Raw genomic sequence first — 24,072 nt, 5'->3', positions numbered from 1 at the left:
AGAATCACCTTAAAGATGTCATTTCTTCTACAAGTGATAAAGCAAAATGTGTGTCTGCTCCACATTTGGAGGCATGAAATTCCATTGCTAGTATGAGAAAGTATTTTAGTGATGTAAATCTGCAAAGAAAATAGTGGATATTTGAGGTGTGGGTGGATAAACCTCTTAAAAATAAAATGTAGCTTTGTACTTGCGGCCTTTTTTTTAAAATTTCTACAATGTGATGCAACATAAACTGTAAAATCCCAACCATCTTAAGTTTTTCTTAATTTCCTTTCCAAATTAAAAGTTACGGAGTCCTGCCCCAACCATTAGTAGAGTGGGCTAATTCAGATCCATGCTGTGTGAACTCAGTCTGTTATCAGATACTACTCTAGGAAATTAATTTTTTTCAGTTCCTGGGTGGCTAGAATACTTTATCTTTTGGTGTGAATCAAAGTTACAGGCAACAGTATTTTTTCCCCCATAACCCTTGCAGGCTGCTTTAACAGAGGTGAGGATCAGTCTAAAAGCACTGCTTTAGGGGAAGGCAGCAGGTGAGCTTTTGGTAGGGAAGTTTCTTTGCAGTGTGGTGGTTGAATGGAGGTGGTTGGGCTGCCTCTGTGCCCAGCCCTTGGCAAATGGCCTGGCTTAAGAAGTGTGGTGAAGGAATAGCTTTTCCTTGTTGTAGAAGCTTTATGACTTGCCTAAAGATCTTTGATTTTGGAACTACACTTGAATTTAGAGTAGTTCTTCACAACGTTAATCCTTTTGTAGATGCAGCTCAGTTGATACCATTGCTGTTTATGCCTTATGTGAACCAAAAGGCTGGTGCTTACTTCTGTGCATGTGTCCTTGTTCTTGTAGAAGGATTTTTATTTTAACTCGAATCAATTTTGTCCATCTGTAATTGAATCTTCAAGATACAGCCTTACTATAAGGACAATGATACTGAATAAAACTTACTTGTGTTTTTGGATCTTGTGAGCTTGAACACTACAGGAATGGATCATAATTTGTATCTTACAAGTTGTGGGAAACAACTGACAAAAAAATCAGGAAAAATAGCTGTTGACCAGGCTTTTTCACTATGTGTACTTTGAGAGAAACTACTTCAGCAAGATTTCTTAAACTTTTATATTATATATTGAAAACAAATCTTAATGAAGACTATTTTTATTTTCTGGTTAAAATGGTGGAGAAGTTGGACAAAAGCAATGCAAATATGCAAACAGTATAGAGAGTCTTCTAAAATTGGTTTAAAAAAACTACATCTTTCTAATGTCTTTGAACTTTATTGCGCTTGTAATGATGAGGTGACATAGTGTTCTAGAGTGTTTCACGAATGTGGTAGCTGTTGAAAGATTGTTATTGTGTTTGTTTTGCTCACTTCCTGTTTACTGGATTCCTTGTTTTCATCAAAACCGGGAGGGGGGAGAAAATATTATGAAACTTCTGTCTCAGTTGTGAATAAACATTGGGTTGCATGGTTCTTAATTGACCTGGAACTTGGACCAATGGACAGAGACTGAGCTTCACTCTTTCATGGTCCAGTAGCTGCCATTTTGAACACGCTTTTGGAATGATTCTGTACACTGTCACTTGAGAACCCTTGTTTAAAAGATAATTGCCCCTTTTCTGCAAACCAAAATTACAGCAGTCCCTTAACATCTGGCTTCTGGGTATATAGTGCATAAGCTTATGTTGTGTATGTCTTGATTAGTGATTGATATTTAATTGCATTTTTCAGGGGAATAAAATCAGCAGTGTTGATATTACAAAATGACAAAACATCCTCCGAATAGAAGAGGGATCAACTTTGAGGTGGGAGCCCAGTTGGAAGCCCGTGACAGATTAAAAAACTGGTATATTTTTAAAACCATTCATATTATATTAATTTTAAGTCTTTAATATCTTAAACATTTTGTATTGGTACTATATTTAGAGTCGTAGTCATTGGTTTGTAGGAAAGTAGTTAATTTATAAAAGTTTATATACCAGTGATGGAAATGGGCGATAGATGCTGATATGTTGTGCTGGCCCGTGAGAAGTGTACTGGTGTTGTGCCTGGGAATAGGACTGCTCCTAAATCTAGTTTGACTTCAGGCTCTCATTCTCCTGAATTCACCCTTTAAGTTCTGTGCTATACTTAATATTGCAGAGCAGATATTACAGAAGAATAAATTCTTTGCAGTACAGAATATCCTTGCTGCTTCCTTTCCCAGTGCTGTTGTGAATTCATAGGCTTTAAAATCTGATGGAATCTGTTAGGCCTGTGTTCATATGAGGTGGTCAGCTTTAGAATTAAAGAACTGTGTGGGGAAACATATTCCATGCTAACAAGTCTGGTCTGGTGCCCGTCTTGGAGCCCTCAGGGGTGAGGAAGAACACTTTCCTTCATTAACCGCTGCAGTAGGAGGAGGGAAAAGAGCCTAAAAATACTTGGGCTAACTTTGAACTTTCTAACTCTGTCTGTTTCAGATAGTCAGCTCAAAACTTAGCATTTAATAATTACCAGTGAATGAGAGATAAAATTGCCAAAGACTTCTTCAATACAGGAATTAATTTGGTTTTGTTAGCTCCTGTAGATAACGTCTCTTTCCAGAAATCAGCTATAGTTGATTTTTATTAAGAAGTTTGTGTGGGTTAGATATGATTGTACTTAAAGCTCTGGAACCAGCCAACAGGTGAAGTGTGCAAAGTCAGTACTGAAAACCATATGGACATCTCAGAAGGATGGAGCACTGTCTTAGACACAGGGGTTTTATTCCAAAACATCTCAGTTGCATGCAGGGCATGTACTCTCCAGGTACAAGGGCATTGGAATTGTGAAAACGAGAAAACATAGCTCTTTCCATAAAGAATGTAAAGTATGAACATGAAATCCTGTTTACACTTTAATTTGGCTTACCTGTGTAACCAAGAGTTGTGTAGGTAAGCACCTGCCTGCATCTTTGGTATTCTTGAGTTTTGTTAGTACAGCAAAAAATTAGTCAGGCTTACAAAAATAACATTTCTTAGCCTGTCTGTAGTGTAGGCTTTTTAAAGATGCAGTTTGGTGTAGCTGGTGTTTGAGTAAGACTAATAACTCGTGTCCATGACGGTTATCCTTCTGGCATGTTTGCTCAACAACAGTGTCTGAGTACATAGCTCTTGCATGGGAAAATTATGTGGGGGAGGACTTCAACAACCTGCTCTACTTTCTGCATATCCCCTGGCTTAAATTTGAATTTTGGATATGCTATTTGTTCCACGTTCTTTGATTTTTGGAAACACTTGATCTTAAATGACTCCTGCACACAGTGCTTTGCAACTCCGATCTCACAGCTAGGTTATGAACTTTCCAGTTCTGAAATCTTTTGTTTACTTGCTGAGCTTTGAACCCTGGATTGTGTGCATTTCCATTTTCACGGTTTCTGAATGAAAATTTTTAAGAGCTGGGGACTATCAGTGCTGACAAAACTCACTGACAGTGGATTTGTAGAGGACGGCAGACTGTGGTTTTTTTCTCTGCTGCTTTCATCTGCCCCCGTGCGACCAGGACTGCTCCATGGTGTGGTTACAGTGCACTCCTGTGGGGGCACAGGATTTTCTGTTTGCTGACACTTGCTTTTACCAGTGCTAGACCTTTGGAGGTCCAAGCTTTTCTTGTGTGTACTTTTGTTGCTGTGTTGTCACTAAAACATAGTCACAAGTCTCCTGTTTGGTTAAAGTGCTGGCTTTGATTTCTGTTCTCCGTACCAAATACATCAGTCAATTCATAGGCCGCTATTGCCACTCCATTGGCAGTGATACTTTGGAAAAATTTCATGTCAAGGTGCCATATACCTCTCTTTCATGGCAATGGCTTGTGCCCCAAGTTGCTGGTTAAGAACTTCCGGGGTGTTTGGATGTGTTGTCACCCTAGTGAAGAAAAAACTTTGTATGTAGTCAATGTGGAGCCTGCTCCTTGCCAACGTGCGAAGTGAATTTTGCATCTTTAGAGCTCGTACCAGAGGTTGCTTTGTTGTATTTGGAATCATAGCATATCAGAAGTGCACTGCACTTCCTGGTGCAGTTGTCTGTCATATGCTATATTTGAACTCCAGGGAGTACAGTGAGTACTTTAGTGCTTGGCTTATGTTCTTAGGGCTTGGGTTGATTCATCAAAACTGTCATGAAAGATTTGTGTCTGTTGACCTCGGGTCACTGTAGGGAGAGAGCATCTCTGCATGCTGAAAGGTCTCTTAGTGCTGGAGTTCAGAGGGGGAAGGACAGGGACTGCTACAGTAGGGCAGCCCTGAATGGAGGGATCCCAGACAGGTTGCTGTAGCCATGGACTTGGGCACACTGTCCCAGCTGAACTGACTTCCTGAAACCTTTTGCATTGGATCATTAAAACTGATTGAGTGTTGGCTAGCTGCATCCTCTTTTACTGAGAAGAGGATGACTGCACTGGATGCCTGCAATAGGCAAATGATGTTACCTTTTGTTACCTTGTTGTAATGACACCTCCAAGTTTTTCTGTCTGTTGTCTGAGTAAAATGGATGTGAAGGGACTTCCAATTCTGGTTAGAGCTCTTGAGTAGTATTGAGAGTATGATGCTACCATGTTACAATTCAGATTGTCAGTCCCGGGAGTTCAGTTGTTCATGCTGTCAGGAATTGGTCTAAGTACTGAAAAGATGAACCACTACAGCTGTTGTCCTTCATGGTGCTGGTTCTCGTGGATGCTTCCTTTCCTCTCTGCATTGCTTTGACTGCGCTAAGCTTGTCCCTTCCTAGTTCCAAGGGAGTGGGGGTTTATAGCAATTCTGTTTTGGTATGTAGGAAAGGAGAAGGGAGACAGACTAGTCCAGAGAATTCCCACATATTTACCTCTTCCCAGAAGAGGATAGTTCTACATTTGTCTACCATAAACCCATTTTCATCCTGTTTGCTGTGCTTTGACCACTGTAGTCTGAAGTTGCCAGTCATTGCTAACCATAGTCTATTCAGAATTACACTCTTGGAGTTTTGATTGTCACTTAGGTTCTTAGAAAATTAATGCCAGCAGTTTGGGCATCTTAAAGGTTTTCCCTTACAGTGTAGCCAGGTCATAAGTCCTTGAAAGGTATGAGCTCATCATTCCTTTCAAATTAAACTGGAAGACTACTTGTTTTGCGCTCCCTGTCTGTTGCAAGAAGTTGTCTCTGATTTAGAAGTGTTTTAGATAAATATTTAAATCGGTACCATTTGGTGTTTTCTTACCCAGGATCAGTTAGCTGCCTTGAATACCCATTGAGTCAGCTGAATACTTCGTTTGTGGTTTGGGGGAGGATGTGTTGGGCCACCCTGGACATATCTTAGTTGTACTCTGGGGCCTTAGCCAGGCTTCAGCTATTGGCCTTTCACTTTGTGTATTCTCTCATAGTATGCTTTTTTGATAAACAAGTCTGAATTTCTTTTAAGTTACCTTTACCCCTTGGTATGTTCACAGGCTTTTTGGAGGATGTGTATGGATAATACTCTATTACTCTTCTGTGTAGATCTGTGAGCACTTGTGCCTCCTGATGTGGTGTGCTTGCCCAGTTCTACAAAAGGCTACAGATGTGAGAGGAAGGAAGCTTGATCTGTCAGTGTGTGCTGCTCAGGGCTGCTGAGAACCTTTGAACCTTTCTGCTTTGTTTTGGAGCTGCCAGTGCTCTCCTCTGAAAGGAAGGTAGTGTTGAGGAGAAGGGGTTGTCAGAGATCATGGGTAGATCTAGCACAGCTGCTCATAGGTTTATAGTGCTCCCGTCAAGAGCACTGAGTGTGTGTTTACTGATGTTCATTGCTTCAAAAAGAGAAGATGCTGAGGCTTTTCAGAAAAGCACATTCTCCCAAGAACTGGCAGGGAACTCTAGCTCAACCACACTTAGTCAGGTAGACTGAAATTTGGTCTCATTGTCAGATATGTTTTTCTTGATGATCTTGACTCCTGTCAGTGAAGTGGGATAGGTGCAGATGGTACTGATGTGTGATTCTGGGATGACAGTTCTGGTGGAGAAAGTTCCACCTTTTGCTGGATATGAAGCAGGGAGAAGTCTTGCATCATTGAGTTACTTGACTCTTGTAACTTGGGCTTGTCTCATCTCAGTGGTAGAAAAGTAGACTGTGTTTCCCAGAGGTGGTTATCTGCTTGGACAGGATTATTAGCTTGATACTGAGTCAGCACTCTGTCCTTTTTATCAGCTTCCCTCTTCATCTTTGAAAATCTAGACAAGTCCTAGGTGTACTGCAGTCCCAATGGCAAGAGCACCCTTCTGGCTGCTCTCTTGTTGAGAGGATCTGGGATTTCTTACCTGTTTCTGCTGCACTCAGACTGTAGGGAATGGGATGCTGATTTTTGTCATTACCTGTACTTAGTGATATCAAAAAATAATCTGTGTTTAGTAGAACTAGGTTGTGACTGTGACTGTTGCCCCCTCATGAACTTGTGGAGGACAGTACTTGAGTTACCTAATATAAAGTATCTTGACTATCACAAGAAGGAAGTTTTTTTTTTTTCCAAGGAGCTGGTAACCAGTTAGAGATGTCTCTGCCATAAGTATCTTCCATTTGAGTTCCTCTCCTCCACAGCCTTTGCTGCATGCATTTTCATAATACATTGGGATGAACTAATGGCGTAGCTTGAGATGTGTGACAGTGAGTGTTAAGTAGACCCTTAGTCTGTGGTTGCAGTGTAAGTCTCCAGCAAGGCCTGTTTGAAGCTCTTTGTGAAGTCATGACTGGACATGTCTTACAGCTGGAGGATTTCAGTTGTAGGTAGGTTTGCTTTCCCTTTGTGTAGGATTGTAGAATGGTAGCCTGGGTTGCATTTGAGTCTTAATTCTTACGTGTCTGGGCTCTGTTGTTAGCATCAGGTTTGATCCTTTTGAGATGCCACCTCTTTCTACCACTTTTTCTGTCTTTCAAGTGTGGTTTACCAGATAAAGAATACTTGCGGATTTGAGTTTTGTCTTCAGGCCTTCGTTCAAGAATTCACTGAGGTCTTGCCTTTCTTCCAAAATACTGAAAACACTGACAAATGGAAATTTTCTCCTGATGTTACTGTTGTGGAGGAGAAAGCATTGTACTTGGAATGTTATCTTCAGTTGGGGTAGTGAAATAGCTGTGTTTCTGAGTTATAAATTACCAATGCAATTTAAAGAAATAGTCTACAAGGTCTTCCTGATCAGAAACATTTGAATCTCATCTGAGACTCCTCTACTTCTAATATACTAAGAAATTTATATTTAAAAATCCCAGGATTTTGCAGATGAAATTTTGCTTTGAGAATCTAAAACTTAAATTACATTTAATGTGCCTTCTGGGTTTTTGGTGTTACATTGGGTAGATGATTCATGATGCCTGGTGGTGGATATCTCAGAGAAGTGAGTGTATTGACCCCCAGGTGTTACTCTTGGTAAGAGTGAATTGAAGCTATTGATTTTGTAAAATGTGACATTTCTAGATGTAGGGAAGGTCCTTCTGACTTCTGGATCTGTAGTTAAATTTCTTTTTCCACCCCAGACTAAGAACTCCTTAGTTGTCTCCTTTTGCTGCAACCAATGTTTGCATTTGCTGTTCAGTTTTGGGATTTCTTATGTTCTTTGCTCCGTCATTGTGTAGTATCTTTATTGCTTATACAAGTGGTACGTCAAATTAATAAGATTGGAGGAGCTAAACCAAGGTTTATTTGTATCAAGTGTCTGAGACAGTTTACCTTATTCTTAATTAAAATGTTTTAATCTACCTTTGACCAGGTATCCAGCACACATTGAAGAAATTGATTATGAGGAGGGGAAAGTACTTATCCATTTCAAACGCTGGAACCATAGATACGATGAATGGTTTTGTTGGGACAGTCCTTATTTGCGTCCCTTAGAGAAAATACAGTTAAGAAAAGAAGGATTACATGAGGAAGAAGGCTGTGCAGTAAGTAGAAATTAGAGGACATTTGTGTGTGTAACAGTTTAATGTGCAGTTGTATGAATGATGACCTTTACAATGTTTCACCGTTGCTGTGTTACCTGCTGTGTAAATTTTATGATTTCTTTTAAACATTGGAAAGCTAGTAATTGAAATGTTTTGATAAAGTTGTATGTTTCAGTAATTCTCAGATGAAGACACTTTTAACTACTGTTTTGTAGGGATTTCATATCAATGATCAGGTATTGGCATGCTGGTCTGACTGTCGCTTCTATCCAGCCAAAGTTACTTCTGTTAACAAAGATGGTAAGGACTCCTGGTTTTGTCATGCTTGGTAGTCATGCTTTTTTAATTGTGCTGGAACCTGGTTGCTTAGGTGGAGAGATACTATAGCATGGAAATCAGCTGTGAAAAATTGCATTTTCAATTACGTGTTTTAGTCTATCATCAACTTTTTAACCTCTTATCCTGTTTATGAGATAAAGTCTTCCTGCTGGGATATCCAGTCAGTAATTGCTTTAAGTATATATGTGGGAAAAGTTGTTTCTTAAATTTGTTGTTATTGCATTTGACTGCAATAAAACCTATTGTCAGAGCTGCAAAACCCCCTTAAAAATCAGGGAAGTGTGAAGGATTTGTTCTAGTGCTGGGCTTGCTTTAGATTGCCTGTGTTGTAAGATCAAGGAGAAAAAGGCTGTGTAATTATATGTTGGAATATTTAATCAAAAATATTTTGGGGTTTTGTGAGTAAGGTGCATTTGAGGAGCAACTCTAAGATTAGACATGCACCTTTTTTCTGACCAGAACTATTTTGGGTATCTTTTTCTGTGTCTCCCAGGCCTGTGATAGGAACTCTGTGGAGGGTTCTAACAACACAGATAAGGCAGCTTTCATTTAGAGCTAATGTTGCATCTGGGGTATTGGAGCTGTTAGCTGATGCTGTGTTAAATAACTTCTGATCTTTGAACTCTTACTGTTTTTTTCATATTTTAGGTACATACACTGTGAAATTTTATGATGGTGTAATTCAGACAGTCAAAAACATTCATGTCAAAGCTTTTTCCAAAGATCAGGTAAGCATGGTGTTTGTGCAGCTAGTGTATTCTGAAGTGAACAGTTCAGGTGGCTAGATTTGGTGAATTATAAGACATGAAATTAATGAAAAACCTTTATTGCTAAAATACAGTATGTCTGAAATGAAGTCCCTTAAAATGGAAAGGTTGTGTGAATCTTTGTGGTATGATTGCAAAGCTCTCAGGTTCTCTAAATGCACCTCTTGAACTAAAGAAATCATAGGTATACAAGGAAAGCAGATTTCTAAAAATTGATGGAAAATTCAAAATGTACATACTAAAGCTAGTGGTAAGGTTTTGAAACATGCTGTGATTGTTTTACCTGAGATTAGTTTAAATATATGTCTTAAAAATAAAGGAGTGAAAACTAGGGAGTGAACAGAAACTATTCTTTCCCAAAGTAATTACTTAATATTCATGAGACTTTTAAGGAACATGGCTATTAATCTTCTCACAGATTTGAGAAGATCAACTTTTTAGCTCTTCCTTGTTTTCCTTCTGTGGTTTGGCTGTTTTACCAACCCTTCACCTGTTCAATGCAGTGGGTTCAAGCTCTTGATAGAAAGTAGTAGTGAACCACTGCATTAAAAAAAATAAAATTGTCCTGCTGATGGTGAGAAGGAAGAAGTGCTGCTCTGTACTTCGATTTTCATGTGCAGGCACATAGGAAATGCTGACCAAGTTCTGGTCTTGAGTAACTTGGTTAAAACTTCTTAAGTACCTGCTTCAGAATAATTTTCATTACAGGCAGGGTTTTAAGTTTTATCTTTTGCCACACATTCTTGTGTGGTAATTGTAACCTATGGGGTTTTTTGCCATGCCCTCTGCTTTTAGTTTTCTGAAACTTTGAGCAAAGAAATTGAATCTGTCCCTCCCAGCACAAGTCTTAAACACACATTCCAGTAATGAATGTCAGTGGTACAATTTAAATTTCTCACTTTTGTGAAGAGGTATACCAATCCTCCAGATTTCTGTATTGGCCAAGCTGGAAGGGAACACTATTTCAGATTTGCCATAAAGTGCCCTTAATAGCTTTTAAGTGGTTATCATTGTGTGTGGTGGAAGGTTGAATAATACAAGTATTATTGTGACTACTGCAGATTCTTCATTTCCATGAGAAATTTTTATGGTATTTAGCATTAAATAAATGAAGTTGAACAATCTGAAGAAATACTCTGCATAAGAAAATAAAAATATTTTGTTTCCCTTTTAGGAAATTTCTTGTTTCTGCATAGCTTTGGAAAGGTTTTGAAAGGAGATAAAAGGGGTTTTTGGTTTGGTGGTTTTGGTGTTTTTTTTTTTTTTTGTTTTCTCCTTTTATCCTTTGTCCAAGAAGATTTTTCTTAGCCCAAGAGAATCTCCTAAGTTATGCTAGAACACTTTTTTCTGTCCTTTAGCATAAAAAAAAGCATAAAGTGTGAATTTCCTAATGAGCTCTATTTACACAACCGTAAGTAAAATTAAAAAAAAAAAAATACTTGAGCCACTGAAGAGCCCAAGATTCAGAGATGGTGGGGGATTCAGGCACAGCAGTAGTGTAGCAGCATGTTGGAAGTGGAGGGGAGGTGTCTTGTTCCTGTTCTTCAGGAGGAGAGACTGGAGTCATGAAGGCACACATGGCTCATGTCTTACTACTTGTGTGGGGAAAAAGAAAAGGCTCCAAACCCACACAGCTCCTGAAGGGAGCAAAATAAGCAGGTCATAATTTCTTTAATTGCAGTGTTACTCTGTCCCTGTGTAGAGGGTGTAACTGGCTATGGTGAACAATGATGGTAAAATGCTAATGACCTGCAACAGTGTGGATGCGCCTTTGCAAGGGCACACAGCTTTTAAGAATTCAGGAGCACCAAGAGGTGATTCAGACATACTATATTCATGATTCAGTTTCTTGAGAATATTTTGGCTAAGATGGCTTATGAGTGTTCCAGTAGCACATACTTGATTCAAATCACATGGTTTTGTGAGCATCACAACTGTTGAAACATAGTTGCCTGAGGGTTGTTTTTTGAGTTGTTGTTTGGGGTTTTTTTTCTTTCTAATGTTCAAGTTGCCACTGGAGCTTCTCCCATAAGGTATTTGCAGAATACAAACTTATAGGATGTCTGGTAAAAGGGGTGCTCAGACATGTGAAAGACTTCCTTCCCATTTGCCTTGCTGTTTTCATGAAATATGCATGCAATTTGATTTCACACTTTTAAACAGTGACTTTTTTTTAATAACATGGCTACGAAGTATGGTTGAAATAATATCATAGAGGGTGGAGCAGATTGCATGTTCACCATTTTAGTGCATCAGTATTATTTCTGAAGGCTACGGTCTGAAAATACCTTAAAAGGTATCAGTTCATGTAAGCCACGTATAGACAGGAACATTGGGGTGGGAATAGGCAAGATGTAGTGTAGTACAAGGAGATAGTGAGTTGTAAGTGGATTCTCAGAATTTCATGTAGCTCAAATCACCTGTTCCACTTTCTTTCCCCAAAAAGGTGTTGAGGTATTTAGCCTTTCCTGTCCTGATCCTGGGTCAGAGTTGAAGCTTCTTGTGCCCTGTAGAATTGTGTCTGGGAAGGAGCATGGTTGCTCCTTAATGTTTCGGTTAGGCAACAGGAAGTGAGAAGTTAGTTGAACTAAAGGCAGTCTTGACACATGACCAAGTATTAATCCATGTGCAAAGCTAGAAGGTTCCTGTTCATCTGGGACAGCCTGTAGCAGGATCATTGAAAGGGGACAAAACCATAATCAGCATATATCATCCTCCCCACCCCTTCTCAGTGGTGTAATATAAAGCCTGATCACAAAAGGGGAAGGTGGTGGAATAGCAGTGAGCTGTTCATACAGGGTGTTCTTCCTGGCCTGGTGTTATCTAATAAGAACTATGGGGAAATGGGCTGGCAGTTGAATGTTGCCTCGGTAGCATGCTGATTAGGGACTGTTAAGGATTTTCATGTCCTCTCATGCTGAACACAAATTACAGAAAAAGTTTTAAGTTTTGTTTTTAAATTTGAATGTTTAAATTCTTAACATCACATGCTTCTTGATGACTGTGCTGATTGCAATTGCTTTACATGACTCTGCCTAGCAGTTTCAGCAGCAGTGTTTAGTACAAGCAAACTGCATGTCTGTTTTGAATGAGACTCTTCTGTGAGAGGAAAGGAGTTTGCACATCCAAGTGATTGAGCTGTTTGCCATTTTCTGTGCTCCTGACTCCTGCTCTTCCTGCAGTGTCCCAAGTAGGTTTTATGTAGTACTGCACAAGCTAGGAGAGACCCAGCCTGCATCTGGGAACAAAGGAACAGCAAATCTCTTCTGCCATTGCGTGGTGAAGAATGGATTTCTTGCCCTGTCCTGTTGACATTGCACAGGTCCTTCACCAGTTCGGGTGCCTCTAAGTTTTAATCTGTGGGTTGCAATAGAGCATGTACTTTTATCACTTGAAAAATTGGACAAGGATGCAGGTCTGCTAAATACAAAGGGGAGGGGGGTGGCTTTTAGACTACAATATTTGATTTTCATGTCATTCTCTTTATTCTAGAATATTGTGGGTGATGCTAAGCCTAAGGAAAGAGGTAATGAAATTCCGTCATCTCCTGAAAACTGGGAGAAATTTAAAGAGCAGAGGAAAGCAACAGGTAATGCAAAGAAAGACGAAGATGAAAAGACATTAAAGACTGAGAAACGAGTTAAACAACCCGATAAAGAGGGAAAATTTATAGTCATCTCAGAAAAAGGCAAGATCTCAGAAAAGAATATATCTAAGAATGGAAAAGAAGATAAAGAGAATATATCAGAGAATGATATGGAATATTCAGTAGATGCACAAATTGAGAAGAAGCCTGAGAATGACAATGTAAAGAGTCCACAGGAAAATGCGAAAGAAACTAAGCGAAAGCGTGGCCGACCACCAGTAACACCTCCCACGGGTATGTAGCCAAGATTAAATGTTTAGGCATGTACCAGAACACTCTTAAACTTACCTAAAGGAATGACAAGCATCTTGCTCTTTCACAGCCTAAATCTCTATGAACTCTTAAAAAATTTTAAGCTCATCTTTGTTCAGGACAGCCAAGAACATATTGAAGTTCGGAGCCTTGGTGGTTTGGTCAGAGATTAGATTTAGGCAAGTAACCATCGTGTAATATAAAGCATACCTGTAGTTGGATTAAATCCTAATCTGTAAATTTTAGAAAGCAGATGAAGCTGTATTTATGCAAGTCCAGTATTTCAGCTTTTGAGGCTTGGGAATTTGGGTTGTTTCACAGCTTTGTATTCAGTCAATTTTTCTTCATCTAAATCTGTAGAGCCAAGTTCTCAGACACTGCAGCCCATAACTTTAGAGTTAAGACGTCGGAAAATACCTAAAGGATGTGATGTTCCATTGAAGCGTCCCAGGATTGAAAAAAACTTGTGTGAGTTTTTTGGTATTCAGATCTCACACTGTGTGTGCGCGTGTATAAATATAAAAGTTCTTCAAGCTTAAGGCGGGGGGGAGGGGTAAAATGGCTGTGGAATAATCTTGAATTGTGATAGATGCATTGACTAAAATACAGCACTGGTTTTTCTCAGATTTGCCATTCATATGTGGCATCATCATGCTGGAATTCCCTCCTAAATCTTGGAAGTTGGTTTTGGATAAAGGAGGCATAAGTTGTGAGCCTTAATGCAAAAATTCACAGATGCAGGGATGGCAGTGGTTATATTGCCTCCAATACATAGAAGGCTATAAAAGCCTTAAAAGTTGTAGAAACTGTTCAGTTACTAGATGGAGGATTTACTGCTTTGCTTAGCAAGGGCACTCTAATACTCCGTAAATACTCAGCCACTGCAGTCAGATAGCTTCTGTTTTATCTTTGTGTGCTCTGTGTGGAGGCTGAGGAACTTGAATGTGTTGATGAGGAAAGAAAATTATATTCTCTGTAGTAGTGTCATGACCAAGGAGAAGAAGATCTGAAGAAAGCTCTTTCCTTAATACCACAGAGTCTTAAACTTCAGTGTGTGTAGGTTATCTAGCCCAGTCATGGTTGGTTGTGTGTCTGAATTGTCTCGTCTAACTCCTGGTATTACTTACATCTGTGGAACAGCTTGTTTAGACCAGCTCCAGTATAGTGTGACAAACACACCCCACTGCTCTGCAGTATGCTTTTGTGTACATTTTACTCTGTGGAATTTTTTTTCTCAATAAGAAACCAGTAAGAAACTGATCTGTATTTGTACTTCAAATCTGTTACTAGAAGAAAAAAGTTGAGAGTTTTTGCTGTATTTTTATGCTTATTTGTAACTTACCATTGTAGCTTTTACCGAGGCCTAATTACCCAGGCTTTTTAGCTTTTGCTGTTAGCCCTAGTCCTTAAAAAACACACTTTCAAGCTGTTGAAGGGAGGGAAGAACTTGAAAGCTTGCTTGTCCTCTGTTTGTACTCGTGTAACTGCATGGTACCATTAATACAACTGTTCCAGCTCAGGAAAAATTTAAGAACTCTTCAGATAATACTGAGAGAGACCAGATCAGGAGGCGTTCTTCAAGACTCTCATCCAGTATTAGCCATGAGATTTTAAATACAGATCTTGTCACAACTTCCACGGAAATTCAACCTTGGAAAGATGCAGTATCTAACCAAAATGAATCTGAGAAGGGTAAGTGGCTTTGCACTGTACCCTGGATTTTTGTGAAGAGGTCATCATGTAGTTGTTGCAAGCTCTATATTTTCAGTTGCTTAACCTGCAGACTCCATATATGCCATTAAAACCTGATGCATCAGCAGTGCAGGGAAAACTCATTGAAAGTTTCTACTGCTCTGCTGCCCTGATTGCTTTTGGCTTTTGATTCCCTCTCTGTCAGTAACCCTAGCATTTCCTTTGGGTGGTGGGAATTTTTACAGTAGAGGAATAACTGGCCTTGCCAAAGGAGAGCTCCATAGGCTGTAAAAATATTCAAGGAAATAGTTTGGTTTGGGGTTTGTTGTTTGGTTGGTTTTGTTTTTTAGGGAATGCAGGTTCTAATTGTGAAAATGAAGTAATTTCAATGTTTTAACACTTTGAGATTGTAGAAGTAACAGCCCAAGTGCTGAACTCAGAGTTCTTACAGTTTAATCCTGTTGTTGAACACTAAAAGCATCAAATGGGATGCTTCTATGCTTAAACTGGGGGGAAATGATACTCCCTTTTCTGCCCTGTGCTTCACTGCCTTTCCCTTTTGGGGGAGCTCTTGTAGTAGTTTGAGGAGATCTGTCCTATTCTGGGCTCTAGGCAGTTAGCTTGTATGTTTCTAAGCAGCGGTAAATTTAGAGGGGTGCTACAAGTTAGTGTTGTAAAAATTTTGTGACCCAAGAGCAAGCAGTCAGAGCATGGATGGGTGTTTTTCTCCTCTCTAATGTGATGAAAATCCCCCCTCCCCCGCAGTGTTCTGCAGTATGCTTTTGTATGCATTTTACTCAGTGTTAAATTTTTTTCATTCTAGTCCAGTTAGAAATTCCTGTTGAATCTGACCAAAGTTTCAGTGAACAAGGATCACCTGGAAACACGTCGCATAGCACAGCACTCAGTACAGATGCCAGTTTGCAGGAAGAAAAAGCTGAAGACATTGGGTCTTCCTCTGTCACTGTCAGAACTCAAGAACCTTCTGCTGCTACAGGTTCAGATTTTTCATATTTAATGTTGATGCATTTCTTAAAGCAAATGACACCAGGTGTTTTGTACTTGTACAAGTGTTAAAATTGTGCATTCTTGCAATGTTAACCTTGGTAAAAAAAGCATATTTTTATTCTTTATCAACTCAGTTTTAATCTTATGCTTTTGAGTTGGACAGCAATCTTAAAAGTGGAGATCATAATTTTTAAATGACTGGGTGTAATATTTTCAGCATGAATGAAGTTAACAAATGCTTGTTTTCAGTGTTTGGAATTCCGCATTAAATTGGACTTAGCACCTTAAAAGGTCAGGTTCTTTTCTCCTTAATGTGCTGCAGGTATGTGGTAACTGTTGCTGCTACTGCCTTACTGTTACTGCTGTCTGAGAATCCTGATGGTGCATTTTTATATCCTTATGTTTAGACTTGGAGGTGCAAATTTATGAAATAGTGTAGTGCAAATTTATGAAATAGTTCAAACATTTCAGTGTCTGTCTTGATGTATACTCTCTTTTCTCTTAGCTGGGGAGTGTTCTTACCTTGCTTTTCAAACTAAAATTTCATATGCAGATAGTAGACTGTCAAAATGTAGTGCTGTCCTGTGATTATTTCTTCTAACTTTAATCTTTGGATCTACAGCTAACTGGGGAAACTTGAACTACGTATTTCCTAGTTTATGCTCTATCAAACAAGTTTAATTTTAAGTGGAACAGAGCATTTGGAGAGATATACAGTTGCTCAACATTGGAGAAATCTGTGTATGTTGTTTGTTGGTTATTTTAAATTTCTCTCCTGTTTGCACGTATCTTCTTTCACTCACTCTGGTGTAACTGTTCAAGTGACATGTCCTCTCCCTTTCCACTAACGTGTACCCTCAGTGCCGAAAGGAACTGACCTCTTTCCTTCGCTCGGGTTGGATGTGTAAATGGTCTTTTAGTATTTAGAAAATAGAGCTCTTTTGATGTTGGTCTCCTTCAGATATTGCTGAGCATTTGTAATTTGGGTTTAAACTCGGGAGAATTCCAGCTGAATGTGTAATATCTGTGTGTGCAGTGTCATTCACACTAATGGAATGTGTGGGATGTGGCCTTCAGAGCTTGCTTCATTAGATACAAGCAGCAAAGTTGTGGAAACAGGGCTTGGCTGACACCTGCCCAAAGGCACTGATGGAGTTTGTGCGCTCTTGTTCCTGGCTCTTCTGTCAGGACTTGAGCAAGCTAGGTTAAAGTTAATTTGGGAATATGCACTCACACTGAATTCTGACCTGAAGTACAACACTGGTGGTACATAAAAATCCACACTTCTGAGCATGGATTTTATTTTATGTTATTAAAAGTTGTTTCAGTTAACATTAGAAATCATCTATCCACCTGGGTGGACATCCAGGTGTGGCAAGCAGGTGGTTTTTTTTGTAAAGCACTCTTAAGGATTGGGGCTAAAAGCTATGCAGGGTCTTTGAGTAAATACTGTTACCCAAAATCCAAGCACAGAAATCTACATTTCCCTACTTAACCAACATGAAAAATCTTATTAACAAGCAGTTTGAGATGAGGGTTTTAAAATTCATAGATTGTGTCACAGATAAATCCTTTGTAGTTAAAAGTGGATCTGTGTTTCCCTCTCCATGCTCTGTCTTGGTTGTGGGATTGTACCAGTGTCCCCCCAGTGCTGATGAGCTGCCTGATGGGGGAACAGCAGGGCTTGGTCTTTTACCTGATAGTGGCATGTGTGTGTAGCAGCATGACAGTGGTAGATGCCTCTAGGTGGGATCTGGAAATGCCTCTGAAAATTGCCAGTGGCTTCCGGCTCTTGCGGAGGGGTAGTTGTGTTGCAGAGCCCAGGCATGCTGTCCTAAAAACAGCTGGTGTTGGAGACTGAGAGCTGAGTTAACTCACTATCAAGTGAACAGATAAGCTCCAGATAAAACTGTATGTCAGACAGTTATGTTCATTATGTTCTCAGTCTGCCACGTGTTTTAAAGAGATTTGGGGTTTGGGAAGGGGTGAAGTACGTTGTTGGAGTAGGTGCTGTGTGTGGGAGAAAAGGGTTTTTATTGCATGTGAGATTCCCGCAAAGTACAGCATGGAAGTTAGTCATTGGTAGCTTTCCATGTGTAGAACAAAGACATTATTGTAACCCAGTATTACCATTATTATTTGTCTGTAGACTTTAGTTGCTTAGTGGGAATTAATTATCTTCCTGTAGGAAAATTCTGTAAAACCTCTATTTTCCTCTGTGTGATATTTGGCATTGTTGAGTAATGCATTCTGGTAGTACAAGTTTTACCTTGCATGATGTACAGGAAGAACATGATTTTTATAGCATTTGAATATCAGGAATTTTTAAGGACAAAAGCACTCCTCTTAAAGGGTGTTTTTCTAGTCACTGGTTAAGTATATGATTCAAGATTCATAGTGGTTGCAGACATTTATAACAGCAAACACAGTCTGGAGTCTTCCCTATGACTGAGATGTTTTAAAATTTATTTGTCTGTAACATGTTCTGAAAGGGAGATATAGCATTGCTTGTCAAAACTTAAGTTCCTTTCTAAAAAGTTTCAACAAAATTCTGAATAATTACATGTACTGAAAAATTAAGATCCTGTTCTGCTGGCTTTGGGCGCCTCTAATGACAAGGGACCAGAAATGGTGATCAGAATGTAGCTAAGTCAAGTTGTCTTTCCAAAAAATATGTGACAGTCTGTTGGCAAATTTAAAGCTCTGCATATATCTGAAAACAGATTTAAAAGCATTCCACAGCTGTTCATGTGAGTTTACTCTTAAAAATTCCTTTTACTTTAAAGGTGAGCTGCCTTTGCTTTGCACAGATCTGCTATTGTGTTTGTAGTAGTATTTGCCAGCACCCTTGAAATTACTTATTTGCATGGATATGCATCAGGGATTCTATTTGCCTTATATTTACACCTGCTTTTCTAATTTTGTTGCTCTTAGCTTTGGGTTTCAGTTAAGGAGAAGCATAAGATCTTTGCATCAGTTTGAGAGAGTGGCTGTTTCTCCTGCAGCTCACCCTGAATAGGCTTTAATCCCTTCAAGGTCGTGTGAAAATTGTATTTTTGAGCCTAACAATATATGGTAGGTAAATAAGTCCTTCCTGCCTTGCTCATTTAAAGCTCCTTACAGCGAGGCACCATAATCTGGTCACAGTATTTCAGTTACACCTCAAAGTGCAGGTAGAGCCTTTACATCCCCTCACCTGGCCCCTCCAAAGGTGGGTTGAGGTGTGAGTGGTGCACTGCATGATTTACTGCCCAGTACAGGCTGCTTTTATTGGTACCAATTTATTTCCAGCACAGGGGGAAAATGGTGAGTGGAGGGCTGTAGGAAATACTATCTGTAGTAGTTCTTGCAATGCCAGGTAATGTTACAGCTCACAACCCCTCAAGTTTATAAATATGTAATTATCTGTGATTATTGGTGCTCTTTCTTATATATTTCTTACACCAGGCATCTCCTTCTGTGGATTCTGGATGCACTGGAAATTCTTGGATGCTGTCCTTACCTAAATTAACTTGAGCAATTAAGCAAGATGGTTTTTGTTTCACAACTGAGATATTGAAAGAAAGAGGGTTTTTGAAAATAAAGGAAGAAATGTAGTTTGAGAGCTGAAATGATGAAACACTTGGTGAGCTCAGGAAAAACAACAAAGATTACAGAAGAAATAAGTTGAATGAAATAAGTAATTAGTGAGGACACTGGCCCAGTGGTGTGAAGTGGTCCAAAGCACAGTGTGAAAACTGTCTGCTCAAGAATGTTTGTTGTTATGACCTATCATGAACATAATGCACCAGAGAACATGAGTTTTAGAGTGTTTCAATGTGTTCAGTTTAACAGCAGGTGAAGAAATAATTTGATCTTCACTTAATATTTCTTTGGAGACTAGGAAATAGAGAGTGGAAGTCCCCTCAGTTTAGCAGGCAATTGTGTGTGGCGGTCTAATGGCTCAAAACTGCAGTAAGGCCAGCTTTAAGTGGGGGAAAATGGGAAGAGGTCTGTGCACTGGTGGCTTTCTGGGATTGTTTACCCGGGTGTTGCAGGAGATGCCACAGGATGGCAGACCTTCATCAAGGTACCATGCTGCTGCCAAATATTCCTGTCTCAGCAAGAGTCACATCAAACAGAGAATTGGTGATGGAGTAAAAACACCTCTGGTGGACTTGGAAGCTTCAACACTGCGTGGTCATAGCTTGAGCCTTGGATAATTCAGCCCAGTGAGGAGTGAGAGGGGTTGCTGACTAGAACACTGAAGGAATGTTTTCCTCTGTAGTGAAACTTAAAGGACACACCGATGTTTGACCATGAGTGTCTGTGCTTAATATTGTAATGGCTGACTGAAAAGCAGATGAGGAGTTTGAATTTTGATTATAATCATGGGAGAAATAACAGGTGCCAGTTTACCATTCATTTTCCTCTGTACTCACAGAAAATACCCACCGAGCTCCTCTGAAAAAGCAAGTGCCTGAAAATCTGAAGACAATACACTAAACCTTTTCCTATAGAAACCAATTTTAGTGCCATATGTTGTGAGCAAAAATTCTATCTCTGTGTAAGGATGGTAGCTGCCCCTTCAGGTGTTGGTGTAGGAAGTCATTTTCAGAGCACACGAAGCGTGGGCTCTCCAGAGGCTCCCCTGAGTGGCAGAGTTGGTTGTCAGTTTCCCGCTCTGCCTGGGTGACTGGGAGTTCTGTTGTGCTACTTGTAAAGAGGGAAAATGTAGTGATGGGAATGATTGAAGCTTTGTTTCAAATTTTGTGGGATCGTCTGTATTTTTATTACTCTGAATACATTCCTTTTGCACATTGCAGTAAGTTTTTTGTCTGCTTCCTTTTCCTTTTCCCATGTCTTTGTTATCCCTATTTCTAACTTCAGCTAATGCAATCCTTTCCTGTTCTAACTTGTAGCTGATCAGTTAGAAGCCATTCCCTGTATCTTCTCCAGAGTCTGTCCAGCTCAGTGGAGGGAAGTGCTCTGAGCTTGGATGTAGGGCATCATCCTGACAGTTGTGTGATGTTATAATAGTTTCCCTTGTCATCTTTGTAATGTTTTTTTGTTAAGTCTTTGGACCCCATTACTCCCTTCTGCTGTGGTTACGTTTTCCAGCTTCATGTTGGTTATTAAATAGTAACAAGTTCTCAGCATTCTCAGTAGTCCCAAATGCTGGTTTTTTTCCTTTACAGTCAAGAGAACTTTTCTGTGTTTGCTTTCACTAAACCCACAGGCCATTGCACTAAGCCTTCCTGAGATACTTTTTCATTCTTCCTGAATGCAGCTTTTGATGGCCTGCAGTATATTTTGATTTTGGTATTGGCAAACTTTGTCATTCTGCAAGTGTGAGTCTGGCTTTGCTGCAGTCTTATTGATGTTCCTGTCAGCATGTTTTTAACGTGGCTATGCCTCAGTGTCTTCCTCCTGGTCATGACCACTGTGAAACACCTGAAACTAGTGTCTTTCTTTGTACAATTTCCTTCTCCAATTTCACTGCATATTCTTTCTTTTAACCAGCTTGGTGTTACATATGACTTAATCTTTCCCTATGCATCAGGGTACAATTACTTGTGTTTTCTCTGTGTCCAAGATTGGTTTGTACACAGTACTTAAAGGCTGTGTGCCTCAGATACAGCAGTCTAGGATGCTTCTGTGCACTGTGACATAACCTTTAAGTCTCCTGCTCAGTAACACCACTTTTGTTACTGCATGCTAAAAGCTTGGAAACAAACTGTCCTGTGTTTTTACTCCAGGATTGGGTTGACACTGCCTTTAACAGTTCTTCTGTTCAATGCCTTCCTGCAATTACAGAAAATCTTATTCTTCTTCATAATGTTTCTGGGTACTTTTGTCCCTTGTTTACAGCTATTTCTAACACTTCTAATAATATCTTAATTGTCATTCATGTGCTGCATCCTTTCAATTTTAGTCACTGTTATTAGGTTTGGGTCTTGTAGTTAAACACTTCTTTCTTAATCCTAAAAGTCAAAAACACTTACAAATATGGAAAAAATACTTTAGTACTGGCAAAACAAATTGAAAAATTGTATTTGGAAGCTGTTTTTTAGAAATGATACTGCCTTTCCTCCTTTCTTCTAGCTGGAGAGGGATTTTTTGATGCTGTGTGTGTATTAGTGATGGATAATTGTCTAGATCTACTTAGATTTGTTTCCTCAGTTTTACCTCTCATGTGTTGTATTGAGTACAGATACTGGTGACAGTAATCTGATTTAGTTTGAAATGGTTTTTTGTATGTTTCTTAGCAAAAACATGAACTAAAAGTTTCTGAAATTCATGATAGATGCAGCCCTGGGTTGCACAACAGTGCTCTGTGGAATAGGTGCCTTAAAGTGTTCTTACATATGAATCTTGAAACTTCCCTTGCTTTTTTGAGAAACTAAGTAAGTACAGCTCATAGGGAACATTTTGTAACAGATGCAAGCAATTTTGTGTTTCATTGCTGCTTAGAAATTGAAATAAATTTTAATTTTACTTGAAAAATGTTCTGACATACTGCTTCTGTTGTCTTTGGAAGTAACCAGGCTTTGGTGATGGGACTGTGCACCCAGAAAGGAGGTAGCAAAATAATTGTAAGCAGAGAAGCAGAACTGTTTTCTTGGAAAGTGCTTTCACCAAAGGTGTGAATAATTGTAAACAAATAATCTTTAGTGTTCTTACTTAGGGATGTAATCTCTGTGAGATTGTCTTTTATCTTCAAGAGCACTACACGATGATATCAGCTGTTGGGCAAGGACTCAGGGAAGCAAAATGTTGTAACTTATTCATAGAAACAGTGGCGTCATGACAACCAGTTTTTATGAGCTGTAGGGTGGAGTTCTCCCTTTAAAGTTATTGATCTGAAAGGCAGAAAAGGCATTAACATTTTACTTTTAGCATTTCATAGCTAATACATTTGAATGCATGCTTACTTAAGTTCTTTTTGCTGTTTTAAGTTTAGGAAACCATTTGATAAATATAGCAAATGCATGGGGCAATTTTTCTGTTTTGTTCTTACAGTAACAAAACCTTGTAGGAGAACAGATTTTCTTGCATCAAAAAAAGTTGCAACTGTTGACCAAGATCACAAGTTTAGATGCAAGTTCTTGGACTGTTCAAAATCCTTCCGCAAAGCCAAGTTATTGCATTATCACATGAAATACTTTCATGGAGTGGAGAAGGCTGCAGAATCACAGCAGAACCCTGTAAAAAGAAATATTCGAACCAGAGCTTCTCTGGCTTCTGAAAAAGCTAATCAAGAAAGGTCAAAAAGAGGACGGACCGCAGCTGGTTCACTGTGTAAGTATGGTGCTGATCTTTTTCTTTTTTTTAAACAGCAGCAGGCAGGACAGGCAGAAAATACCAGAAATCAATTTTCCTTTGGGCTGAAGGAGTCTCTTTTAGGGCTCTATCTTAGCATGTTTCTATGTGGAGAAGAAGCATAATACATGTGAACATGGTGTTTTAGAAAGATAATACTGAAGATGTTCCTTCCTCTAGAAATCAAGAGCATGTTCTGGTAAAGAACCCACTCAGCTTCTCTTAATTTTTTGTAGCAGCTCATTTGCATATTAAATCTCTGTTCCCTTTTAAAAACTACAGTTCCCTGAGTTTCTGACTTGATTTTTATTTTTCTCCTGGCTTACAAATAGTATTGGTTGAAGACTTCTGTCCTTTTCTGTATTAGGGAACAGTTTGGGTACCTCCAGTTCTCTCCTATATCTTCCTTGTCTTTAGGTTTTGACTTTACTTGTCTGTATTTTACTGCCTTCAAGCACATATCTGGCTGGAAATCCAGTACCAGTTTCTGCAGTATTTACTGTTCTGTGGGATGAAAAATCATAGTATTTAACAAGTGCAGTTGTTTCAGCTGTGCTTGAAAAAGATCTTCACACAACAGATGGGCAATGGAAAGGAATAAAAAATTAATGGTTTGCAGAAAAAAAAAGTAAGTTTTAACTGCTTTGCAGTCCACAAAATCACATTCACTTCTGCTTCACCCTCGTTCTCTGAAGCACTCTTGGCCTGGCATGACACCAGAGTGGCAGTCTAGGTCTAGTGTGAATTGCAGTGGTTGTTGATAACCTGTCCAGACTTGGCTCTTGGGGACTGATGTCTCTGTGTACTGCAAGTCCATAAAACTAGTCATCTCTTCTGTCTTTTCATTGAGCCTTTTTTATAAAACCATCTTTCTCCTTGCTGAATTCCGTGGCATCTTTTGTCTTTGCAGATGATCTTTCATTAATATTTTGTTTAAGAATTTCAAAGTCGTGCAAGTTGCTCACAGAGCTCCAGCTCACTACAGCAGGATATATCCTGCCTTACTTTGCTTCGTGGTTGCTTCTCCTAAAGAGTCCAGAAAATGACTTTTCATTTGAGGTGCTAGTGCTTGTTCCTAACAAGATCAGTGTGACTTTACATACTGTTACTACATGTAAACCCCAAATACTTCTGTATCTTTAAACAATGCACAGGCATAAGCTTAGATTA

At 39.3% G+C, this 24,072-nt stretch overlaps 1 protein-coding gene across 11 annotated transcripts in view; it reads left to right on the top strand.

The window, feature by feature from the left end:
• Positions 1–24,072, top strand: part of PHF20 (PHD finger protein 20) — a 69,263-nt gene that overhangs the window by 11,330 nt on the left and 33,861 nt on the right. For 9 of the 11 annotated variants that reach the window (XM_008643482.2, XM_017746970.1, XM_017746973.1 and 6 more), the window contains 9 exons: positions 1,730–1,844; positions 7,725–7,896; positions 8,112–8,196; positions 8,884–8,963; positions 12,495–12,882; positions 13,261–13,368; positions 14,416–14,592; positions 15,416–15,589; positions 22,603–22,881. In XM_008643482.2, the coding sequence (XP_008641704.1) occupies positions 1,762–1,844; positions 7,725–7,896; positions 8,112–8,196; positions 8,884–8,963; positions 12,495–12,882; positions 13,261–13,368; positions 14,416–14,592; positions 15,416–15,589; positions 22,603–22,881 (1,546 nt within the window). In that variant the 5' untranslated portion in view covers positions 1,730–1,761. The remainder of the gene's footprint in view (positions 1–1,729; positions 1,845–7,724; positions 7,897–8,111; positions 8,197–8,883; positions 8,964–12,494; positions 12,883–13,260; positions 13,369–14,415; positions 14,593–15,415; positions 15,590–22,602; positions 22,882–24,072) is intronic. The other 2 variants (XM_017746974.1, XM_017746976.1) reach the window with 1 other exon arrangement.

The sequence above is a fragment of the Corvus brachyrhynchos genome, unplaced genomic scaffold, assembly GCF_000691975.1.
Source record: "Corvus brachyrhynchos isolate BGI_N302 unplaced genomic scaffold, ASM69197v1 scaffold661, whole genome shotgun sequence".
NCBI lineage: Eukaryota > Metazoa > Chordata > Aves > Passeriformes > Corvidae > Corvus > Corvus brachyrhynchos.
The sequence above is the reverse complement of the archived record's forward strand: the minus strand, read 5'-3'. Positions and strand labels throughout refer to the sequence as shown.